The sequence below is a fragment of the Columba livia genome, chromosome 1 (genome assembly GCF_036013475.1).
Source record: "Columba livia isolate bColLiv1 breed racing homer chromosome 1, bColLiv1.pat.W.v2, whole genome shotgun sequence".
NCBI lineage: Eukaryota > Metazoa > Chordata > Aves > Columbiformes > Columbidae > Columba > Columba livia.
This window is the reverse complement of record NC_088602.1, coordinates 93,726,951-93,750,640: the sequence shown is the minus strand read 5'-3', so window position 1 is coordinate 93,750,640 and position 23,690 is coordinate 93,726,951. Positions and strand designations below refer to the sequence as shown.

At 39.4% G+C, this 23,690-nt stretch overlaps 1 protein-coding gene across 4 annotated transcripts in view; it reads left to right on the top strand.

Annotated features, from left to right (window-relative positions):
- Positions 1-1,906: 1,906 nt before the first annotated feature.
- Positions 1,907-23,690, top strand: part of HLCS (holocarboxylase synthetase) — a 118,254-nt gene continuing 96,470 nt past the window's right edge. The window contains exons 1-6 of one of the 4 annotated variants that reach the window (XM_065067743.1): positions 1,907-2,169; positions 5,657-5,809; positions 10,221-10,383; positions 13,185-14,134; positions 17,314-17,496; positions 18,829-18,942. In XM_065067743.1, coding sequence (XP_064923815.1) covers positions 1,939-2,169; positions 5,657-5,809; positions 10,221-10,383; positions 13,185-14,134; positions 17,314-17,496; positions 18,829-18,942 — 1,794 coding nt within the window. In that variant the 5' untranslated portion in view covers positions 1,907-1,938. Of the gene's footprint in view, positions 2,170-2,285; positions 2,575-5,656; positions 5,810-10,220; positions 10,384-13,184; positions 14,135-17,313; positions 17,497-18,828; positions 18,943-23,690 lie in introns of those variants that run through there. The other 3 variants (XM_065067757.1, XM_065067748.1, XM_005511362.3) reach the window with 3 other exon arrangements.

Here is a 23,690-nt window from a genome sequence, read left to right as displayed (position 1 = left end):
CACAGAGAAAGTGAATTCCAAAGCTGAGAGCTTTCTTTTGAGGTTGCATACTTTGCTTGTTTTCTTTCTTTTGATGTGCCTGGGTAAGTATTTTGACTTCCTGCATAAGATAAAAGTCACATAAAGGAACAGTGTATAATGCCAAGTTAGGACCACTGGAGGTTTTGTTCCTCTCTGTCTAGAATATGCACAGGATATAACAGAAGCACGAGGCTGGTATTTCTTAAGCTTGAGATGGAGAATTATTTAAATTATTTGGCCCTCCAAAGGAGATTGTCACCTGTTTGTGCCACGCATTGTAGAAATCAAAATTATGCCAGTGATTCCTACCATTTTGGATAAGCTTCTGCTGTGTGTCCAGATTTGAAGAAATAAAAAAGTCTGTCATAGTACTGGTGGTGTTTTTTTCATGTAGATGCCTGCTCCAAAATGTGCAAGACCAATTTGTTCCTTGTTTATCTATAGTGCCAGCATATTGTTGCTGGGGCTCTATTTAGGAAATTGTTCTTTTAGAACAGCTATTTTAGTAAATTTCCAAGCACACATATGTCCTTGAGTTCACAATAATATAAAAGAATGTGGCTTCATGCCCTGTTCAGGAAATTATTGTCGTGTATCAGTCAGCTGCAACTTTGATGTTCATATTGGCTTATTTCTTGTAGCCTTCTTGCATTTTTCTTGTTGCATTTTTCTTCTATTTTCATTCACCCACTGAATATCTGCTAGCATCAGGCTTATATATATGTTCTTTTCACAGAGCTCAATGTTGTGAGTACCTTCCATATAAAGTATAGAAATTATTTAACAGCTTTAGTGCACAGAGGTACCAGAGGAGTAAAGGATACCTTGTTACCTCTGTGCTGTCTCTGTAGGGGCAATTTGTGCTTGCAGCACGTATGGCACATGCAAGTCCTATGTTTTAGTTCCCCAGCAGGCTGCTCTTCACTCCAGCTTCAATGACCAGCCCTGCCTAGCCCTGATTGCGTGTTTCTTGTTCCGCGAATACCAGCAAATCGATTGAAATCAAATGGATCTGCTTGTGCCCGCTTTGCCCTCTTGTGGCTATCCCTGGAACCAGGGTGGGACCTGGAAACTGGTTCTATGTTGGAGAGGATACTGCTCCTCCAGGATACCATGGACCCCGAAATAAAGTCACTTGCCAGAGTGTGGAGCCATTTCTGAGGGAGATCCTTCCCTGTTGCTGCATGGAAACAAGTGATGAATACTTTGTCTCTGTCTGTTTTGCCTATTTGGTACTTTTCTGTGACCCATAGCAGCAAGGGCAAATGCAGCTGACAGGACAGCAAACACGTCCCTACAGTGGGAACACGACCTCAGTTCGCTGTGTTGTACCCATGCTGTAGATGGCGCCGTGTGTGACACAAAGAGCTGAAGGGCAGGTCCCACCACTCGTGATCACGACACTGAACTGCTGCATTCATTCAAACCATTGTCTACCAGGATGGCGTTGGGTCTGGAAAGCAGAAGCTGCTGGATGCTCTGAGAACTCAGGCCACGGTGCCCAGGGTGGGAGGACACAGACCACTCCTCCTCACTGCCCCTCACGCCAGAGCCAGCTAACAGAGCATGACAAGAGAAGTCCGCAGGTTGGCCATTTTAGATTATTTTTGGTTACCTCCACACGTCATTTCAAAGCGGAATTTGGCATTTTCCGCAGACGCAGCTGCCACCTCCAGTGAGCGGAGCGCGAGGCACCTCCGCAGGCCCCGCCGGCATTTAAAGGGGGCGAGGCGCCAAGCGCGCGAGGCCGCCAGCCAATCAGAGCGGCCGACCGGCTCGCCCAACCGGCAAGCCCCTTTCTCTTTGGCGCGGGGCGGGGCGGGGTCTCCCCCCCGCAGCCGCCGGGCCGCTGCTGGCCGTTGGGGAGGCCGCTGGGGAGGCCGGGCGGGGGGCGTGGCGGGGCGGGGCGCGCGCGCCATGCTGATCACGCTCTGCTACCTCTACCTATGGGCGCGCTGGGGGCCTCGCTCGGCCGCGCTCATCCGCCGCACCGTGCGCCGCCTGCACCGCTCCCGCTGCTCCTTCATCTTCTGCCGCTGCGCCGGGGCCCCGGCGCCCCCGGCTCGGCAGCCGCGCAGGCAGGTGCCGCCCGAGGAGCGAGTCTGCCTCAGGATAGGGAACAAAGTCTTTTTCACGGACGACACTCAGGTACCGCCCCGAGCCCCGAGGGCTGAGGCCTGGCAAGGCGGCCGCGCCCGGCGGGCGGGGAAGCAGCCGTGGCCGGGAGCGGCCTCCCGTGTTACCGTGGCAACGTCCCGCCGCCTTCCGCGCCGGGCGCCGGCGGCGATGCGCGGCCACCCCATCCCCCCGCGGTGTCCGGAGGGCAGCGGGGGGAGCCGGGGCCACACGGCGCCTTCCCCGGCGGCGGTCGCGGGCGGAGGGGGCGGAGGCCGGAGGGAACGGGGAGCAGCAGTTGCGAGGCTCGGGGCCGCGCTTTCGCTTTGGGTGCGCGACGGCGTGTGTGTCAGTGGCGGGTCGGGACTCGTGACTAAGAAACAGCTGGTGTAGCGTCCCAGGCCTGTCACAGCTCTGCTTGTCACGGGTAGGGCTTAGGTAAGACCCAGGTAACTCTCTTGGTAGAAAATCGTAGTAGCGTTGTAGTTACCTGACTTCACTACTACAGATTGTTGGCTTAAGGAATGGGCTGAGGAATGTTTTTTACTGTATGCATGTAAAGTGCAGCCGGGCAAGTACAGCTATGGCAATAGGAGCACTTAGGAGAACCTGTTAGTATTTAGGAGAACTTGTTAGTATTTCCGTATTAGTGACATACTTTTAGCACCTAACAGGCTTTAGTCTAAAAATATTGGCCATGTTTGTGCATTCGAGTCAGAGATTTAGAACTTAGCTGAATCTGTCATGGAGTCTGAATCAAGAACTGTGTGCCTCTCCCGACACAAAACGTTATTTCAAGTGAGGAAAAAGACACAAAAAACAAGATCTGTGAAAACTGCTTTTGCGCAAATGGACAGTGAGAGAGGAGGGTGGGGTGAGTCTGTGGTAGCCCATGACTGGAAAAATACTGTGCCTCAAGCTTTGCTTGCCATCTCCTGAAGTACAGCTGAGAGTAAGCTTGCTTCTGACTTCCAGATTTAGAAGTGGAACTTCTCTGGCATCCCCCCCCCAATCCACTGAATTAGTTCATGTTTGATTTATCTAAACTTGTCACTAAATACCAGAATTGTTGTGGATAAGAATATTTTTGATCTCTCCTTTTCGCTGATGTTTATGTGCGTGTTTGTGGAAATTATTTAAGTTGTAACATGTTTTACTTAAATGGGTGTTACTGAAATGTATTTGTGAAGGATGTCGTTGGCTAAGTGCTACTCTTCAAGAAGCAGAGAAGCTTTTCAACAGTTGAGTGGGTAAAGAGTATGTTTTCAGTGCAGTGAAAATAAGATCACAAATGCTAATGGAATTCGTTTAAAAATAGTCTTTTTGCTATCTAATGAGCAGATTATTTCATACTTAAAAGTGATGATGACGATCTCAGAATCTCTCATGGGAAAACTAAATACTTAATTCACATTTCAATAAAGCTCTTAAAAGCAAAACCAAATAATTGTCCATGTGTTTAGAGGAGTTTTGCCTAAATTACCCTGGATTATTGTTTTGTGAATCGTATTTCAATTAATTTGTGCTGGTTTTTGCTTCTGCCACTGTCTGAAATAGCTTCTTCTGGGTCCTTGCACAAGTAAGCACATTTTTTTCTGTCTGCAGCGTTACGCATGCAGACTGACAAAGCTTGTCAGTTTGTGTTTTTTGGGAGCTGGGAAGCCCTCTAGGGAGCTGTGGCTTGACTTGAAGTTTGGCATAAAGTCAATGCTCTTATTAAAAATGTATTTGTCTCTAAAAAATATGTACTAGTTCCATTTGTCTCTGAGAATTCCTGTGGAAGATGCCTGCCATGCTGCTCCACAGTGATGTGGCATATAAAGGCTCTGGACCTGGCTGCATTAAAGATAGGGGCAGCATCACTCTGGAGCTCTCTCTGTCATCTGTGAAGCAAAAAAAGTGAACTAGCATGCCTTTTTGGCTTCTAGGAAGCTAGCTGATCTACTTTGCATTCCAGATAGGCATAACTGCCTCTGGACTGTGCTCAGTGACTTCCTTCAGATAAGATACCAGCAAGTAATAAATCGTAACCTGTCAAGTTTTGGTTTTTTTGTTTGATCTTTAGTCAAATTGCATGCTTAAGATAATATAAAGCTTCATGAGTTCAGTTCACTTTCCCGTGGAAGGCAGCAATGTTTGCTCTTGCAGCTTCTGTGCTCAGTAAAGCTGGTTGGATTGGCAAGACACTCCCATAGACCTAATATCGTGCAGTTTCATTTTAGATGTGATGTCCACATTTAGTGTGCTGTAGGGAAATTCTCTTATGATTCCACATAAAATTACAGATGGTGTGCAAAACATGTGATTCTAGTATACTAGTAGAAAAAATATTTGTTTCTACTGTTTGCCACTTTTAAAATATGTCAGAAAAAATAAGTTCAATGCAATATGCTGGAGAAATAACTACATAAAAGTTGGAATAATATTGTATGGGAACAGATTATTTAGAATCTTTGAGGTTCTTAAAACTCTCCTTCGTTCTACTGATTCTGGCTATTGAACTTTATTTGCTCATTTGTGAGGACAAGTGAGGGATCCATTTTTATGATTTAATGAAGGAAAAGTTTGTCCAATAGTCTGCTAAGTGTATAGGCTGCCTTATGGACAAATTTAGTTTGAATGATTTGTTTCAACTTTAAACTTAGACTTACATACTGTATGAGTAATTTCAATGCAAATGCATGAAGACTCAATATCTATAAAAAAAGAGAGTACCCTCTCCTTTTATTTCAGATAATTTAAAAATATTTTTAAAATATCTTTTTAAAGAATTTGTCCATGAGTTGTACATGTCCACAAAATATAACTGTCATACAAAGGAAATCCTGGAACTTTGTAAATTAGGTCTAAAAATTAGACCTGTGTAATATATCGCTCTTGGGTCACTTGTGGCTCACAGCTTGGTTGGTCTTTTGACAGATGAGCGTGGAGACAGCGTATATGACTTTGCAGTGGGGCTGTATGTTTCCTGGAGGATTGTTACCCAACTAGAATGAATGCCGCCTGGGCTACTGTCCAGTTAGAGGGCCAGGCTGGGTGTTGTGGCTGCTTTCTCAGTCCCTGCTCAGTAGCAGACAGTGCCCGTCAGCCACCAGAACTGAGGCATCTGGGCCAGGGGTTTGTGTAGTCAGGGGAGAAGAGGGAAGGAAGGAAGAGGCAGGGGGAAGTGCAGTGTGAGTGGGAGACGAGAATCAGGTTGAATGAGGGATGTCTCCAGTTGCAAACGGCCCACAAGTCACAGTGCCAATGGCCCAGTGGTCTTGTGGCCGACTCACTTGTGCATTGCTGGAGTATGAATGGCTTAAAAGCTTGGGTTGTTGCCATTAGTTTTAATGTGTTCCTCCTAAATGGTTCAGGCCTTTTACCCCTTTTTTTTCCTCATGAGGAGTGTGAAATGGTAGATACCCTTCACATAATGCTGAAGGGTCAGATTTGAGTTTAGGCTGGGCATAACTTAAACATGAATTATTAAATCACATGCTTGCTGTATAGACTTATCTTTATTTTCTGTCTCTTCCAGTTTCTTGATGACTTAAACAGATGGAGTCTGCTTCTTGTTTCTCCTTTTATATATCCTGATAAGTTACTTAAAGCAGAACATATAGCTTTTGTGACAGAAAGCATTTCAGCTCAGACAGATAACTTGCAGAAAGCACCTGGCTCTTCAAAAGAGGTAAGTAGTTCCCTTTTTTCTTGCATAGAAAGTAGAACAGCTAGTTCATTTGGTAGGTATAAACCTAAAACACTTGACAGAAAAAGAAATCAATGCTGGATAGATTTTTGTATTTTTATAATGTTATTTAGAATAAAAAAAGGTAATAGCGTCATTAAATTGAATCACTGTTAATACTCTAGTTCTGTATTATGCTTCAAGTAGACCTATAAACATTTTACTGGGATTCTGTTTAGTTGCATGATTCTCTCGCTGTGGATGGGAACTGTAGAATCCCATTGTGACTTTGATTAAGGCATGTCTGGTTGGATATGCTGAACAGGAAAAAAGAAATGCTGGAGAGCTGTCATACTGAGTCAGATGAGAAGTCCATTTAACTCAGTATCCTGTCTCTGACACCAGCTGAAACATATGCCTCAGTAAGAATGTACAAACTAAGCATATATTAAGATTTCTGAAATGTTCTTCAAGCTTCCAACCAAGTGGTTGTGAAAAGTTGCATATAAAATAGAAGTATCTCTTGGAAGCTTCCTTTCATTGTGATTTATAAGTACAAGTTAAAGTTTTATACATTTGGCTAATTTTGTTAGTCCGCAGAAGTAAGACCAAAACAGAGCTTTTAACCTCTCTGCTTTTCTATAAAATGCAGTGGGGAAGTAGCAATATTTCTTGATTGGAATGTTATAAATTGTGTTTGCCTTTTAATGCATAATACTTACAAAATGTTTTTAAGGCATCCAAAGATATAAATTAAACTACGACTGAAATCCTTATGTCAAGCATACTTAAAAAAATGTTCCTGTCCTACACACTTAGAAATCGAAAAAATGTCTTCTCCACTACTATATTGAAAGTGTGGATTTAGATTATGTGAATTTAGATGATGTTCTTAAACTTGGGTTACTAAATACACAGCGTCTCTAAACAAATTATGCATAAAAATAGTATCCAGACCCTATCAAAACTGACTATAAACTTGAGATAATGTCTCTCTCTCTCCCCCCTAAATTTTATTGGTTTTATAACTTTTTCCTCTCGTGAGGAACATTTGCTGCCTAGGTGTTTCATCTTGGATGCAGGTCAGAAGGAGGAGAAAAGTTGTAACCCGAAACAAAAGATAAACTTACCTTGCAGGGAGAAAAAATCTTTCAAGCTGTACAGGTTGTCCTAGTTCCTTCCTAAGGCAGTCAGTTGTTGTGTGTGCTATGTCCTCTCTGTGGTGAAGAGGACAGAATAGACCTTGTTGCCTCCTGAAAGGAGGAGAAATGGCGAGATGTGCATGCCAGGATATTGCTGGGTAGACAGTAATAAAACCTTTGGCCTGATCACTGGGCTACCATAAAATCGACAGACATGTCCCATTAAGAAGGCTGTGCCACAAGGTGGAACCACCACCTGTGGGCAGTCAATAAGGTGTCTTCCTGAATGGCTCCTGCCTAGCACTCTAAAGGGCCGTCTGTCATCCTTGCTTTGGCATCAGGTTTCAAGCTCCTTTTTGGAGTTAAAGGAAGCCTGTTACATCCACAGGTGCTTGTGGCCTGTCCATTTCCCTGGATGAGAAATGTATCTTTTCCAGGCCACTTGTTTGGGGAGATGATCCAGGGGTCCTCTACTGGAGTGAACATTGAGAGCAGAATGGTTGGTAAATAGACTTATCTAACTTGAGTGCAGGGACAGAAGGACAAAGTGGGCATGGGCACAGTTCCAAATTTGTGCCTGCAATCTAATTTTTAGTACTTTCACCCTCCATGCAGGACTCTTAATTCTGGAACAGAGCATGCTTTGGGAGCATGTCAGTCTTTGTCCTGTAGATAAATGATGTCCTCCTGAAGTGCTGCATCAGGCAAAGTCATTATCTCCATGAAGCTTAGAGTGTGAGGGCTGGAGGTGCTGAAAGCTTGTTGAGAACTCTCAGAACTTTGCTGAGAGGAAATAGCCACATTAGCTGTTTTGTAAATGTTTTTATTACCTTTGATGTAAAACCGTGGAATCCATCCAAGCGGGCCCTACTTCTAGGAGGTAGAATGGGTAAGATACCTGCTGTGCTCTGTGCGTTCTCAGAGTGCACCTGGGGAGTGCTGGGCCTACTCAGACAGAAGGCTAAGAGAAGGGTGGGGTTTTTTTTGGTACTCTTTTTTTTTTTTTTTCGGTAGTAGAGAGGTCCACAAAAACATCTGGGTTGAAGATATAGTTTGTTGTTCTTTTTGAGTTTATTGTTCAGTGGAGTTTTTTAATCTTGTTGGTTTTGTTTCCATTTTCTTTAGAATGGAAAATGTTTGCATTCTAATGTAGACGTCAGTAACTGGTTTGATTTATTAAACTCAAAAGTGATATTCTGAGCAAAATACCAAAATTAAAAAGGAAAAGGACTGCTGTTTTATTTTGGTTTTTGTTCTGCTCTGTATGTGTCACTTCTAGCAAAGTGCTTTTAATTCTGCTACCTCTGGCAGCCAGTTGTCAGCATAGACAGAGACTATATGAACAAATTGCTTCTGTGGCCCATGAGAATTTCTAGACCAAAAAGCCATTCTCTGTAGGGCTGTCAGTGATCTGTGACTGTTTTCTGTTGAAACTGAGATGGACGCAGCGAGCAGGAGTATAATTTCTCAGCTCTTGGTAAGAGCTCACCTTTCATTTTGTATTCTGACAGAACTTTGATGAAGATTTCTAGTCATAGCAGGAAAGGTTGGCCTGTTTGAAAATAACCTCTGAAGATTTTTGTTCTGCTGCGAAGCAAATGGATTGTTGCATGAGCAGGATTACAGGTCATATGTCTTGGCAACAGCCTTACTTTGTGAGGTTCTTTTGTGTATTTGCTTTATTTGCACTAGACAGCGATAACTACTTTTTAGTTGTTAGCATGCCTAATTTTTTACTTGATGCCATGAAAAAAAGCTCAAGAGCATCAATATATCTTCCTCACAGTTTCCAGGCAACATGTGGACATTACCTCTCATGCCTGTCCTCTGGGTAAGAAAGGGTATCTAATTATGGTCTCAGTCTCTTGCTCTCCACCACAGAGAGTAGCTCAGTCATATGCTGAGGAAAATAGAGAAGGAAGCTGGTATCCTCTGTCATAAATGTATCTGCCGTGTTTGTCACTGCAGGTCGTGAGTTGCCGACAGCAGCAAGCCCTCAGAGTTTTATGTCTTATGACTACAAGGGAAGACTTCCATTCCGGCTGTAGGTGTTTTACCAATAGACTAAACACAACTGGGAGTACCTTCCATTTGGGAAGTGATAGTGTTGTCCAGGACATCACTCAAGGCTGTTAGCTGGGGCAATTCTGGCTGACTTGGTCACAAGACTTCCCCAGTGACAGTGGGGTGAAGTCTCACTGGTGCTCCAACTACAGTGATTCAAATTATGAGTCAGTAGGCAGATTTGTCATCTTTATTAATGTGCCTACCTTTCAGAGAGACACCAAAACACTTTTAGCTTTTTCTTTAGTTTTTGGCTTTTGTGGTTAAACATGAAACTTGTTCTCCAAGAAGGTACAGCTGCATAGTTTCTGTTTAACAAACCTTCTTGAAGAAAATATACTGAAGTGCATCCCTTTCATAATGCTTCTTTTCTGGAGAACATAATTTTTGATGTAATAAGCCACTTGAATCATCTGTGTTTTGTTAATGTTGGTTCTGATAGTATGTACTTTTATTAAACCTTAGTAGATTACTTTTGCTCTTTTTATCAGCATTCCTTTTAGAATTTGTGCTGAAAGCCATGTCTTGGAAAAAGATGAATAGGATTTTACTTTAGAATGTGATAATAATGCTCTCCTGCCGTTTTGTGTGTTACTTGAAGCTTTTATAGCCTTGATCTTAGGGAAAGATGTATTTGTACTCCCTATTTGCTTTCAACACTAGTGTGGATGTTGCTTTGTTTACTTCTCTCAGGACTGAGTCTCGTCACAGGTATTGCTTGCTACACAACCCTTCTTCAGTAGATTCTTATGGTTGTATTCAGTCTCATACATTGATCTTTGTAGTTATGAAGGGTGCACTTTTGTGTGAAAGGAACTATCAACTGAAAGCCTTCTCTAGTTGATATGTGTTAACTCTTGATACTGTTAAATGTAGAAGTTGTTTTAAACACATCAGGCGTCACATAAACTAGTCTCAAAAGTGATTCTGCCAATTTATTATTCTATAATAATATATTTTTTAAATATTTTATTTAAAATTACTTCCAGTTCTGAAGTCTGCCAGTTGTGCTGTTTTGGTTTGACAGTGTCTCTCTGTTGGCTCTGCCTGCTGCTGTTGACTCTGCCTGCTTTTTAATAGCAGAACCCTTTGGGAAGGAAGGCCACGTTTCATTTGCAGTTCATCTTGTGGACTCATAATATTGTTGGTATTTCGTTATTTTTCTGTAACCTTTTCAAACTGAAAAACATGCATATGCTTTATTCTAGATCGTGAAGTGGTCAGACTATTGTTCACCGTTGGCCTATAAACCTGGTGAGCCTTATAAGTTAATTGCTGAAGCAAGTGTAGATAATTTCAGTAACCTTGGAATAGCATTCATGGAAGACAGGCTTCAAATGGATAATGGAATGGTGCCACACAAGATTGTTTGTAAGTATCTTCACCAATTGTTTTTAATGGTAGAACATATTTGTTGCATGGTTATTTTAGGACTGTGCACATTGTCTTTATACCTACATAAAACCCCCATACTTTTGTTTTGGCACAGTGCTTGCTTCCTGTTGTCATTCTAGGCAGTTCATGACTGTAGCGTGACTGTATTTTATACAGTCAAATATATAAATATTATACTTTTATACTGTCAAATATAGAGATCCTTGAAAAGTGAGATCACTTTCTGAGTGAGTTTCTCTATTTATAGAATATCTTACAAATGCAACAACAGAAACAACAGAAGAATGGTTCAAAAGATTTTTGGAATAAATCCTCCTCTTTAATGCCTCATAAGCTACTGCTGATAATTAACCTTAGTATGATGAGATCTCTGAGTATCCATGATGGTGTTTAACGTTTTGCAAATGCATGAATATTTAAATGTCACAAAAGTGGAGTTAAAATATTATTTCTGTAAGTTTTGTCTGTTAGATTAACTAATCTATTTGAAAAAATACAGAAGGTTTTAGGCATATGTTGCTTTTTTTCAGATTTGAAATAAAAGGGTATTCAAAGCTGAGTATAGGTTGAGAACAATTGCCATAACTTGGACATCTTAATCCTTTAAACCACCAAGAGAAATGCTCACGGATGCTTTCTAGAAAGGGAATGGGATAACCTGAGGAAGAAGGGTGGTGTCATTGCTAAATTATTTTTGGTGGGTGGTTATTTCTTTAGGGGGTGATTTTAATTATATCAAAACTACAAGCCATTGTATCCTCACTAATTAAATAGTTTCAGCCAAGGTAAGCTGGGAGTTCATGGATAATTTCACAGCAAGGAAAAGTAGTAGTTGTGATTAAATTTGTAACACCATTCTTAAATAAAATTCTTGTCTGGGCTGTGGGGACCCCAAACTTCACCTCCCTTTGCTGCATGACATTTGAACTTCTTTTTTCCAATACTTTTAGAAAAGTGCCATAATATGTAGCTTGTAGGGTATTGTAGAGTAGTGTGTTCTTGGGGAGTACAGCCACACTTTTTTGTTTTTGTTGTTTCTGTCCAGCTACAGTCTCATTTCTTCCTGTCTCGTTGTACCTTCTCAGCTGTGTTGATGAAACCATGGGTCACACAGAAAAATAAAATAATGACTTGGGCTACAAAAAAATCCTCTTCCCTGTCTCCTACATCCCCTTCTTTCCACCCCACCAAAAAAAAAAAACCAAAACAAAACAACAAAAAAAACCCAAACCAAACAGAAGGGGTTTGGGTTTTTTGTTTGTTTTGGAGTTTTTTGTGTTTGGTTGTGGGGTTTTCTGTTTGCTTGGTTCGTCTTTTTATGTACATTAGTGCATTGGCAGAAATCAGGGAATGACAAAATCAAGAACAGCTAGCTGGGGTGCAAGAGAGTAGGAATATGCTCACAAATGGATCTGATGTGAAACTGTCTCTTGGTGCTGTTCAGCAAACATATTCATGCAAGAAGGGGATGGGAGCTGAGAGAGTGCCTCATTCATTTACTTTTCAGAATGTTTTCTGGCTCACTTTGCTTCAGGTACTGTGTGTGTGCTAGAACCTGCTCCAGGAGAACAGGCTGATAGAGGCTGTAGATGGAATAACTTATAGGCTGGTAGCTGTGAAATTCTTCTGGGGTTTGCACAAATCTTGCTTCAAATTCTTGCTACAAACTAGGCAAAAAGGATATAGTTTCCAGGGAATGCAACTGTTGCTAAGCAAAGAAGGTGGTTGAACTTGGATCTGGCATATTATGTGTCAGTTGGCTATTTTTTAATCAAGTCTTTCACTGAATTTGTTTGAGTAATCAGAAACAAAAACATAGCAAGTTTATTTGGCCTCATAGGGGTGGGGAGAGGTTCAGTATAATTTTTCAGATTTTGATTTGAAATATTTTCATGGCTCAGTAGCTGAAAAAAATTACCTTATCAAGACTATTTTTTCTTTCCTCTTACTTAGTTTGATCTGCAAGTTTCGTACTGACAAGAATTATCTTTGCCCTTCTTTTCTTACTTTTATTTATCAGAAATCTTTTATCTTTGCATTTTTATCCTTCTTGGGGAAGAAAGGGGAAGGTTTAACAGTTCTTCCTATTTGCTAGTTTTCCCTTGGATTCTTAGCTCCCAAGTCTTGCTATGGGTATGTCTCCCTTTCTGCAGGCTGAAAGGGATATGGATATATTTTACTGCCTTTTACATGTGCCAGACTTTTATCTGCAGGAGACAGGGTTCAATGTCTTTGTCTTACCCAATATCATCACTTTATTAGTTTATTTCAAAATAGTTTATTTCAAAATAGCAGCAAGCAATTTTCCACCCTGCCCTCCTCAAGAGACCAGTATTTTTCCGGCGGTACTTCCCTTGCTTCTTTTTGTCCTTTGCTGGTAACAGAGGGACAGGCAACATAACAAGATGACAAGGTGATGCATTTATGAGAACTTCCTCACCTTCCCACCCACAGAATATTGTTCTGTTAAGAACACATCTGCATTGTGTACAGTAGTGATTGTGGTTTATTTTTGTGCTCACAATAAATGTTAGTTTGTTTAAATGTGCCCTGTAAGTATCGAGTGTTTTGCTCTCAGTCAAACTTTGCTGACACAGTCATTAAACTAAATGACTTCTGTTATGAGTGCAAATTTGTTATGTTCTTGTTGTGTCAAATAAGTGTAATTCTTGCTGTTATAGATGATTTGTACGGAAATTAAATCTAAATCCGACTGTGGAAGTGATATTCATCGTAGCTCTTTTATAACTCTTTTCTCTTATTCTTTAACTCTTCAGCTGTCCATTTAGAGGAATCTACTCTGAAGGAGTTGGCACAGGTGGCACCATCTGTAAAAGACCAAAGTGTAAACAGTCGACAAATGGATGAAGTAACCTCTGCTGCTACTTTTGAGACTACTGTTAAATCAGGATTAGGAGCAGCTGAATCCACAGGACAAGGTGAGAAGGAGAAATCCAAGCTAGAGGAAGAAAGTGAGCATGAAGATGAATCCAACAGCCTATCTGACGAAGAGATAGGCGCGGGAGATCATCATCACTTGCATCTTTCCAGCTGTCATGAATGCCTGCAACTTGAAAACAGTACTATTGAATCGGTCAGATTTGCCTCTGCAGAAAACATTCCAGAACTTTCCGATGATTCCAATAGCAAACTGGAAGAGAAGGATGATGACTGTCTAGCAGGAGGAATAAAGAGAGTAAACCTTGCTGGAAAGCCTCCTAATGTGTTGATTTATCTTGGCTCTGAACCTGCAAAAGTGGAATTTGAGCAGATAAAATCAATTCTTCAGGAATGCATTGATGCAGAAAGCTACACCATCTACCAGCTGCATGAGGAACAAGTTCTGAAGGATCCGTGGATTGATAATTCACTGCTGCTGATCATTGCCACAGAAGGGCCTATTTCTGAGAAGAACCACAAACAATTTATGAAGTTTTTATCTAAAGGTGGGAAGATTCTAGGGTTTTCTTCATCTTTTACATTTGGTGGCATACAAATAAAGAGGAAAAACAAACTGAAGAAGACTGTTCATGAATTGGTGGTCTCTAAAATGGACAGCACTGAAATTAAGTTAAATCTTTTGGTCAGTGGCTGTGTTTTTGAGGAAGTGATGAAAGAAGATAACAGCAAAGTGAAGACATTGAGTCGACTAAATAATACTGATAAAGATATAGTTATTGTTCATCTGACTTATGGAGACAGTGGAGGAGCAGCCATTCTTTCTCAGGTACTGTGTATGCAGCAGCCTTAATTTACTCATTGCTACATGATGTTGTGGTATGCTAAAAAAGTTCCCTTGTTCCCATTGCGTGCTCTTGGGGATGCTTGTCAAGGGGATGTCTCGATGAAGGTACAAGGACTCTGAATGCAGAGCAGTTTTTCATTTGATCCTCAGGAAGCTTAATGAATGGTAGAGAGTGTTACTGCTGTCCCATTTCCTTGTTTTCACGGTGTAGCCATGCACATGTAGATCATGCAAGACCACAGCGAGTGGTAGAAGAGAGAGCAGATTTGCATAGTAACCAACTATCTTCAAGAGCAGAGCTGTCCTTTTCTGCCTGCTAGTTGTGCAGTAATACAGTGGTGCATTTTGCAGATTTTGGGAGGTGGGAACAGGAAGAGCTGAGTTGTTGGTGGACTTGGGGTGAAAGCTTATACTGGCAAGAGAAAAAAAAAGGAACACCCTTACAAAAATATGAACTACGGTGAAGCGGAGAGTCAGGAGACGGTGTAAAATAAACCTTGCAAGAAACTTGAAAGACATCTCCTCTTAAGGTGTAAGGTTAAGGCAGCCAGCTCTTCTGGAAATCTGACTAGTGAATGAGAGCTCCAGCCTCTATTACTTGTTGCATGCCATGTCTTGAAAAACTGCTGGAAATTCTTGCTTGAGTAAGTAGCTAGACAATAAAGGTTAGTCTCTGACTGCACCAAAATGCCATGCTTGATTTAAGTCTGTTGGTTCTTTTTTTTTTTTTGCTAGTATTGTTACCATTTTGTCAGTTTAATTCTAATTTTATCTTAGTGTTGTGGATTAAGTAGATGATTCTATGTTTTTTTAGCAGTGTTTTGATTAAGGCAAATTTCTAGATGGATGTTAGGTTCGTGATGTTTGCCTTGTTGTTCTGTCATTTCAAAAAAGCCTTTGTTCAGCTGGAATGCATTTTTTTTTCTATTTACTAGCAAAATTAAAATTCTAAAGCTTTGCTTTTGTTTTCTAAACCTCAACATGTTTTCAGTCAGTAATATACGTTCCTAATCTGGGGTTTCTCTCAAGGGAGAATCTAGTCTGCTGGAAACTTGCTTTTATGTTTCCCAAATTTTCCTTCAGGCTTTAAACTTTTAGATGTTTAACATTCTGCACCTAACAAAAAACTCAGAGCACCTGTGGGACAGAAGTGGTAGAGTCTAAAATGAGCCAAAATCTCATTTATTCCAGCTAAGAATAATGATATCCCATCAGATAGGTACCTCACCAGTGTTACGGTATTGTGATTTCTGTTAAAAAACTTCAACAACCAAAAAAATCCCACACCTCCTCAAAAAGTTAAACAGATAAGTTCAAGTGTTCATATCTTTTTTGTTATTATTACTCTCTGTCTTCCTGGATAATGTGTGGGGAAGCTTCCGTGACTGTGTGAAAAGTAAATATTGGTTACAGGTTATTTAAATATTTACAGATATCTGGCAAAAGTTTTGAGGGATAGAAAGGCTAGTAAGAAGTACCACTAAGTTTAGAAAACAAGTCTATTCCCCAAGAGTGTGTGTCTACCTGGGTGTATAGCCTGTGCTATTAAATCTGGAGATATTTTTGCCATTTCGCAGTAAAACTCTTCAAGTGAGCCTGGAGGCAACTTGCACATTTTGAGTTTGCCTCAGTAGGAGCAGAAGTAAACATTTTCTTTTTAGCATGGCTGTTGACAATTATGTCACTTCCATTACTCTGCTTTCAAGCAGCAGACTAAGAAAAGCAGAGCAAGATTTTTTACCAGTATTTAGATAGATGAGGAGTATAATGGGGACATAGCTGAAAAAAAACTTTATGAAAGATTCTAAGACTTATTTTTACCAATATTTTAGTTACAGGAGAACTTTCTCAGGAGCCCAGAGCACACAAATTTAACTGTCACATATCAGGTAGCATACAGTCTTCTAGCAGTTGTGTAATTCAGAAGTATTCATCGGGTTTCTTAGAAGTGTTTTCATCTCTTATCAGTTTATTAGATTAAATCTGCTAGCTTTTTGGAAACTCTCTTATACATAGTAGCATGTTTATAGCTTTATGTAGGAAGCTTTGCCACCCATGTGCTGTAGGCTTGTACTAGAAAATTGATTAGATACTGTTGCTCTCCCTTTCTGCAAGTTCCATGGTAAAACCTGCTTTGCTGTACCGTTTAAATTGACCATTCTGCTGTAGTAAAACTTAATACTGCAGAGCTTTTCCCCAGAAAAAGAGCATTACAGTATACCTTCAAAAATCAGATTAAAAGGATTAATGTGTCATTTGTAATTTTAAATGACTTCCAGTCTGGATTTGAAAAGCCTTATTGTTTTCTCTTTGGGGGACTGACAGTGACATCAGCCAATAAATATTCTGTCACAGGCTACTTGTTTTCCTTTTTTCTGTACTCTTGTTTCCTGCCCCACCCGCCGTTTCAATATATTTCCCTGAATTTCAATAAAGTAGATCATATATGAAAGATGAAGAACATCATTGAGATGTGCAAAATTGGAGAAATGAACAAAGATAATGGCTTGTGATTTTCATTAAAGGAATGTACATGTAGTAGGGTGCAGAGGCTTTGAAATATCTTGGAGCACATATTTGTTTTTGTTTTTTTTTTTAATCGAGCAAAAAACCAAAACCCACCAAAACAAAAAACATAAAAAAGAAACTGTTTGTATTTTTTTTCCTTCTGCATTTCATTTCTACTTTTAAGCATCTGCTTGTGCCCTGACAAGTGATTCTCTACAAAGTGGTGTTCTGAGGTTTGTAGTTCCCTTTCAGACAGAAGCATTTCTTTATCTGCATTGATTGCAACTTAATTCATGTGACACGATAAGGACTTGCTCAGCCTGCTTTCTACATATCTTGTGCAGCCTCTGATAAAGCTCTTTCAATTTGTATGTAGTTCTGCTCTTGCACAGGCCAGAATATGACCAATGTTCTTGTTGGCTCTAGCTTGCTAGCAGTCTTGAAAAGCAGAAGGAAAAGTTTAGGTTAATAAATACAAGTTTGAGCAACTCCTTCAGGAAAAGATTAGTTTATTAAGAAGGGATATTTTGTGTAGATTTCAGAGAAAATTGTAGTGTACTCTTGTGCTTATTTCTCTCTGCCATGCTAAAATGTGTAATACCAACAAACCTTTTCATTTGTTTGTTTTATTCCCTTTGCACATATCCTGCCAGGCACACTTGGAACTGGATATCAGTTCTATGGATGTCCAAACTGAAGAGGATTTTAACTTGCTTAAGATAAGCAATACCAAGAGATATGAAGTTCTCAAGGAGATCCTGATATCACTTGGCCTGAGTTGTGATTTAAGTAAAATTCCTATGTTAACACCTATATACCTTCTCTCTTCTGATGAGGTAAGGCTTCTGCTCACATTTCAGTTGTTTGAGATTTATCCTACAAGATAAATTCAGTGTTCACTTAAATGCACCTTGTTTCTTATGTGTTTTTTTTTGTTTGGAGAGGTTTATATATGCATTGTGGCTAAGCAAAAAGTTTAATTTATACTCTGTCACTGTTTTGTTACCTGCTTGTTGTAGTTTTGAATTTAAGCATGAGGAAATTGTGCAGGGTTAACTTTTCAGATATATTTTCCTCTGTGTTAAGAACTTCAATGCTTATTTGCATGCTTCTGCAATATCAAAACACAAGGCTGTGGCAAGCTACAGGAAGAGCTGATTTAAAAAACAGGATTTATTTTTCTGTTAAAATGAGGTAGGAAGTTCTGTATAGGCTGGCAACAAAAGATCAAACCAAAATTATGGAGAGAGGTGTGGCAGACCAAAACTGAAAGATCTGAGTGAATAGGGATTACACAACAAAGAGCTTTATTCCTGAGGTTGTTGTAATATTTCCTGGAAACAGAATAGCTTCTTGTAATTCAAATAGTCAGCTGGCTGTTCTGGACTTTTCCATTTGGATGTTGCTGTGGAGAACTGTGAAGAACATATAAAGCAGTAATTTTAACTTTTTTTTAGAAACATGACTTCAAATACATGAGAACCGTATTATGTTGATCGGAAGGGGTGAAGCAGTAGGTGATTAAAAAGCAATACAGGCTACTGAGGCTCTTTGAGGTTGTTGTTTCCAACCAATGTAGTGTTGTCACTACTTGCTCTTAGCACGCGGTCTGATTCCTGCTCCTTTTCTGTACCACCCTTACATTAGCACAGCAATGTCTTTAGGGGAACTCAACTATAGAAGCTCCTCCTTGGATGCTTGTTTCCAGCAGTATCATATGTAACATCCTTTTTTGGCCATAGGATCAATCAATGAACAAAGTGCCATATTACAGCTGAATGTTTTTAAATTACTCAGATGATATTTTAGAGTTAGATTGTATTTTTCAAAACAGTGTTCATTAATCTGGAAAGTGGGTATGGTAAGAATTGCTCAGTTGGGAATATGTGATCTGTGACTTCATTGTGTGTCAGGGAAGTCAGTAGCAGAGCCCGACAAACAGACTAAAATACTATTATTAGCTATCTGTAGATTCAAATCTGTATTTGTTTTCTATGTCTCTGAAGATACTGCCAAAACTTTCTACTAGTGCATTAATGCCCTCCTATAGCAACTCAAATTGGATGTACCAATTGATCAAAATTAGGCAAAATGCAGAGAGCTTTATTATTATAATAATTATTATTATTTTAATTCCCCTTGAATGATTGCCCTTTTGTGTGTGCCAGGCTCTGCTAGATCCATCTCCAATGGAGAAAATACTGTTGGAAGTCCTTCTATCCAGCCTTCTACTTGAAGCAGGGCTGTTGTCAACACTAGGTCAGATCAACGATGCCCTTTGGGTGCGTCTTGAAAACCTCCAAGAGTACATGCTACAACCTGTCGGTGCAATCCGTTCCAGTGCTGATGTATCATTCTAGTGAATTTATTATCTGATGTACAGCCTGAATCTCTCAAACTGCAATTTATGGCTGTTGATGGCTTTATTGTATTGTCTGGCACTAAGAAGCATTTAGTTCTGTCATTCTTTCAACTCTCTTAAGTAGTTGTCATTATGTCACTCCTTAGCCACCTCTTTGCCAAACTGAATGAGAACAGCTTCCTTATCCTCCTATGGATGTGTTGTGTGTCCCCAACCCCTTTGTGGCTGCTTTCCAAGGAATTCTAACTACCAATTCCTTGCATAAACTGAAGTTTGCTTTCCTAAGGCCTAACTCTGCTGCTTCCCTTCTCAGCCTTCTTCAGATCTTGGATTTGCATGGTTGCTACAGCCAATGCTGCTGCCTGTGACCAAATAAGAAACAAGTTCTTCCCTGTCTGTGAGCAGCAAATTCATAAGAACAGATTATCTGTTTTTGTGGCAGATGTGGAAACCCATTTAGCCTTTTTGACTAATATCAAATGTGCTCCATGAAGAAGGCTAGTAGTTTATTGAACTCTTCCTTTTATTTGTTCTCCTTTGTCACACTTTTTTCATGAGTGGTTCTTTCCTATGCACTTGCGGTTTTCAAACATGCTGTGAATAAAAAAAGTTAGCTAATTTCTGTCCAAACTTGCCATCTAGTGGCATATTACAGGTTGCAGGCCATCTATTCATGATATTTTTGTGAAATATACTGCATAGTTAAAGTTTATACTAGAATTCGTTTTTTAAATTTTGGTTTTCCACAGTTTTTTTTTTAATCATAGTTTTTCTGTACTTGTATGTGTAGTCGCTGTTTCAATGTCTTTTGCTTTAGCCATGACGCTCTTCCAGAATATTGTGTGAAAGGAAGTCACAACTTGTGTGTAAAAACTGCAGTTAATGAAAAGCTAGCAGATTAAAATAAATAAGGAGTATGTAATTGTTCAGCTTTCTAACAAGTTATTTTTCTTCATACATCATGTCTACATACGTCTTCTTGCTTTGCTAGAGAGCAAGGAGACACCAGAAATGTACCCAACAGCTGAATAATTTGAGCAAATACTGAAACTTGTTTAAGATCAGAGCGAGTCAGTACTGGAAATGGAGGAGACTGTCTTGCAAGCTCTAGTACGCTTGAACTTCCCTCTTTTTTTGTCAGTATTTGTATGGAGAACTTGTCCAGTACAGGTCACTGGGAATGTGTTGGATAGTGTATTTCTTCCTTGAGAGATTATCCAAGTAATGCTCATCAACAGCAGGTGATTTTTTAAAATTATTTTCTTATGCTTCTGTGTAATAAGAAATGTTGTAATGAGTCAACTACTAACCAAGCAAGCTTCATGCCCTGTTAGTAGTTCCAAAAATGGAAGAATGGCAAATGTTCTTCTCTTTGTTTCGAAGAGTTGGCAGTTCACTAATGATTCCTCACCTCCAGACTGGAAGTTGCATCTGTGCCATTATGTTTAAAAACCACTGGTAGACTTAACCTTGTCAGATTTTTCTAATTAATTTTAGAAACTACAAGATCCTTTTACTTATGCGGTGGAAATAGTAACTGATTTTGCTCTGCATTTTCTACTCCATTGAGGAAAAGAAAATGTAGGTTTTTGTGTAGCTGTTTTTAGATTCTTTAAAGTGCTAGTTTGGTTAGCTTTTTCTTTCTGATCTGTAAGATTCAGTTTACATTATACCAGTAGCCTGTTCTGTGTGATTTCTTCGGCTTCTTTTCCCCACCTCTTTTCCTCTTTATCACTTCAGAACTTTAATCAGACCTGTTTTCTACTACATGGTGGACATAAAACTTTCTCAGCTTTATTATATGAATAAGTAGCCTCTTTTGTCTTTGCCTTATAGGCAAAGAAAAATCTGAGAAATCTGTGTCTTTTTGCATCATTGTTACGATGTGGTTAATAATTCCATCAAATCTATTATGCTGATTGTTAGAAATTTGATTATTAAGACTGTCAGATCTTCCTGTCTACTCTCTTAGTCTCAGAGGGTGCCTTTTACAATGTAATTTTTAGCTGCTTCTGAGGGGTGAATTAGAAATCTTTTTTCCTCCTTAGGATCCACATTTTGAAGTTTTAGTTTCTGGTTTATGTGGTTATCATAGATCTTAAAATCACAGTCTTACTATGTGGATTTAGAAAAGCCAAGAAAATATAAGCAGAATTGGCATTAGCTTTCTGAAAATCAGTATAACTTTAGAATTCGGGGAGACCGTTTATCTAATTCCTTAAAAAATAAATAAAAAGGTAATTCTGGGGAGAAGAGGTGAATTTGGACTTTAAGCAGCCAGGATTTAAAGTTTGTGATCTATTAAGGGTGTTTTTTAAAATTTATTTATTTTATTTATTTTTTAAATGTTTATATATCACAGAAGTGGGGGGTAGTTTGACGTGTGAAAAAATAAGCAAAGGTATAGTTAATTTACACATAACAATTTGAATGTAGTGTCATTTTCTTTGAAAAAGACTTGGAAAAGCAGATGTTAATATTTCATGAGGAGTTACAAACTTTGTAATGCACTTTTTGCCTTTAACATATGAAAAGAAAATTTTAGTTTAAAGTGGAATCTAGGATACTTGGGAAGAAATATTTAAATCTTGACAGTAGTTATGTTGAAAATTACACAATTGAATTTTGTCACTCAGGAAAAATACATTAGGAACAGGATGGTCAGGCTTTTAAAAGAGTGAAATATTGGCTTCATTTAGCTTAGCCAGACTAGATTGATGCTGCTGATACTGTTCTAAAATAGGCAGAGGTTTTCAGCTGTGCTATATTCAAGTTGAAGTACAGGTTGAGTTGGAGGTTCTACTAAATAAGCACTGAATCTCATTTTCTTCTCTTCTCTGTTTCTTTTCTTCACCTGGCTTTTTCTTAAAATGTCCACAGGTTCTACCAGCCTGAGATGGAAATTCTGGTAATGTTATGGCTTCAAATTCAAATAAAAGCTCTAGTATCTGGATAATGGATGGTAGTGTCCAGCTGCTAAGAGGTCTAGATCTTACCAGGCTGAATTACCCTAGTTAGTTCTCAGCTAGTGCTCACTGCTGTTGCTGTTGAATGATTGCTGTGACAGTGGACGCTTTTTATTCCTCATCTCCTTTCTTGTAAATAGAGTATAAGGCAGGGGGTCTGGAAAGTAACAGCACTTGAGGCAACTCTTTCATCTGAAGACTTTTTGCACTAAGGCTTGCAAGTATGGTTTGCTTCAGATACATACATACATACGGACATTTAAAAATTCCATTAGCTGGGAAAAAATCCATATTGATAGAGTGCTACAATAATGGAGGCAGCGTCTGAACCAAAAGCAGTATAGTATGAAAGGCAGGTTACTTGCCGATTAAAAGTTTGGCTAAATCTGCACAACTTGTTGGTATTAAATGTAATTTTAAAGACAAGTATCGATATTGAAACACAGCACCTTTTTCTTTCCCTCTTAGCTTGATCTGGTGTAAAACAGTTAAGCAAATTGTAGACCTGTACATTGCTGTAAAAGGAAAATTCTGTGTCACTGAGGTGCAGGGTAAACTCAAAGTGTTGAAACAAACTGTGGTCACTGTAAGCCTGTTGTCTGGCACCCATATGTGCAGTGGCAGCTTCAAGCATAGAGATCTGATTTTTTCTGCAGCTTTGTCTTTAAACACTCAAATATTTACACTTTCACATTGCCATCTTAAGGGATAATTTTTCAGACATAAATGCTAGGATTGTATTTTATTGCCGTAAGTTTCAACATACCATCATCTGGGTTTCAAAACAAGAATTCACTCTTTGAAGAAGGAGAGAGATTTGTCAGAATAGTGATTATTTCCATTAGGAAGTATATTACACCCACACATTTGCTGATCTGAAGCCTCTTGAACTTGACTTCTAACTCCTCACGCTGTGTTAGGCTGCGGCACTTTTTTCAGTATCTTCCAAATGGATGGCAGCCAAATGATGAAGTGTAGTCAGTCTGCATTACTTCAGCTCAGCTAGTAACCATCTTTTAAACAGTACATTCTTCCAGAATAATAAACAGTCAATACAGACATATTGGCTGAAGCTTGAAGTTGGGAGTTTTAACTCGTGTTTATTGGAGGCAGAAAGAATAATTTAAAAGTACAATTGAATGTACCTCTTGAATTTCAGACTTTCCTTTAAAGGACACTTTGAGATACAGAATACTGCATTCACAAGGGTAATGCAGTGCAAAGATAACTTTGTCTATTTGAATAACTCAGTACACTACAACACATTCAGAATTTGGTCAAACCATATTTACATGTCTTGAGCTGCAGTTTTGGTTCTGTGATGGCACTGACTGTTTTTGAATTCCAAGTCCATTATGTCAGCAGAGTATGAAGTTACTTTATCCTGAATAAATCTTTCTTTGAGGATGAGAAATTTGAACTCTCAGCTAACACTATAATGAACCTAGGTTTCAGGGTATGTTTTGAAACAATTGTTTCTGAAATATTTCCATGCATATTAATGTATATTTTAGAGCTTGAGATTCAACTGTGAAACTTCAGAGTTTTTTTAAAAGTTTCCAGTGCTAAAATCAGGGGTACTTATCCTGAAACTTGCTGTCCGAAATTGCTGTCCTAATTTTCATGCTTAAAAGTGAACCAAAAATGTATCATCTACAAAATTGGAGACTTGCTTATTTTCTCCTGTCATCCTCAAAGTGTA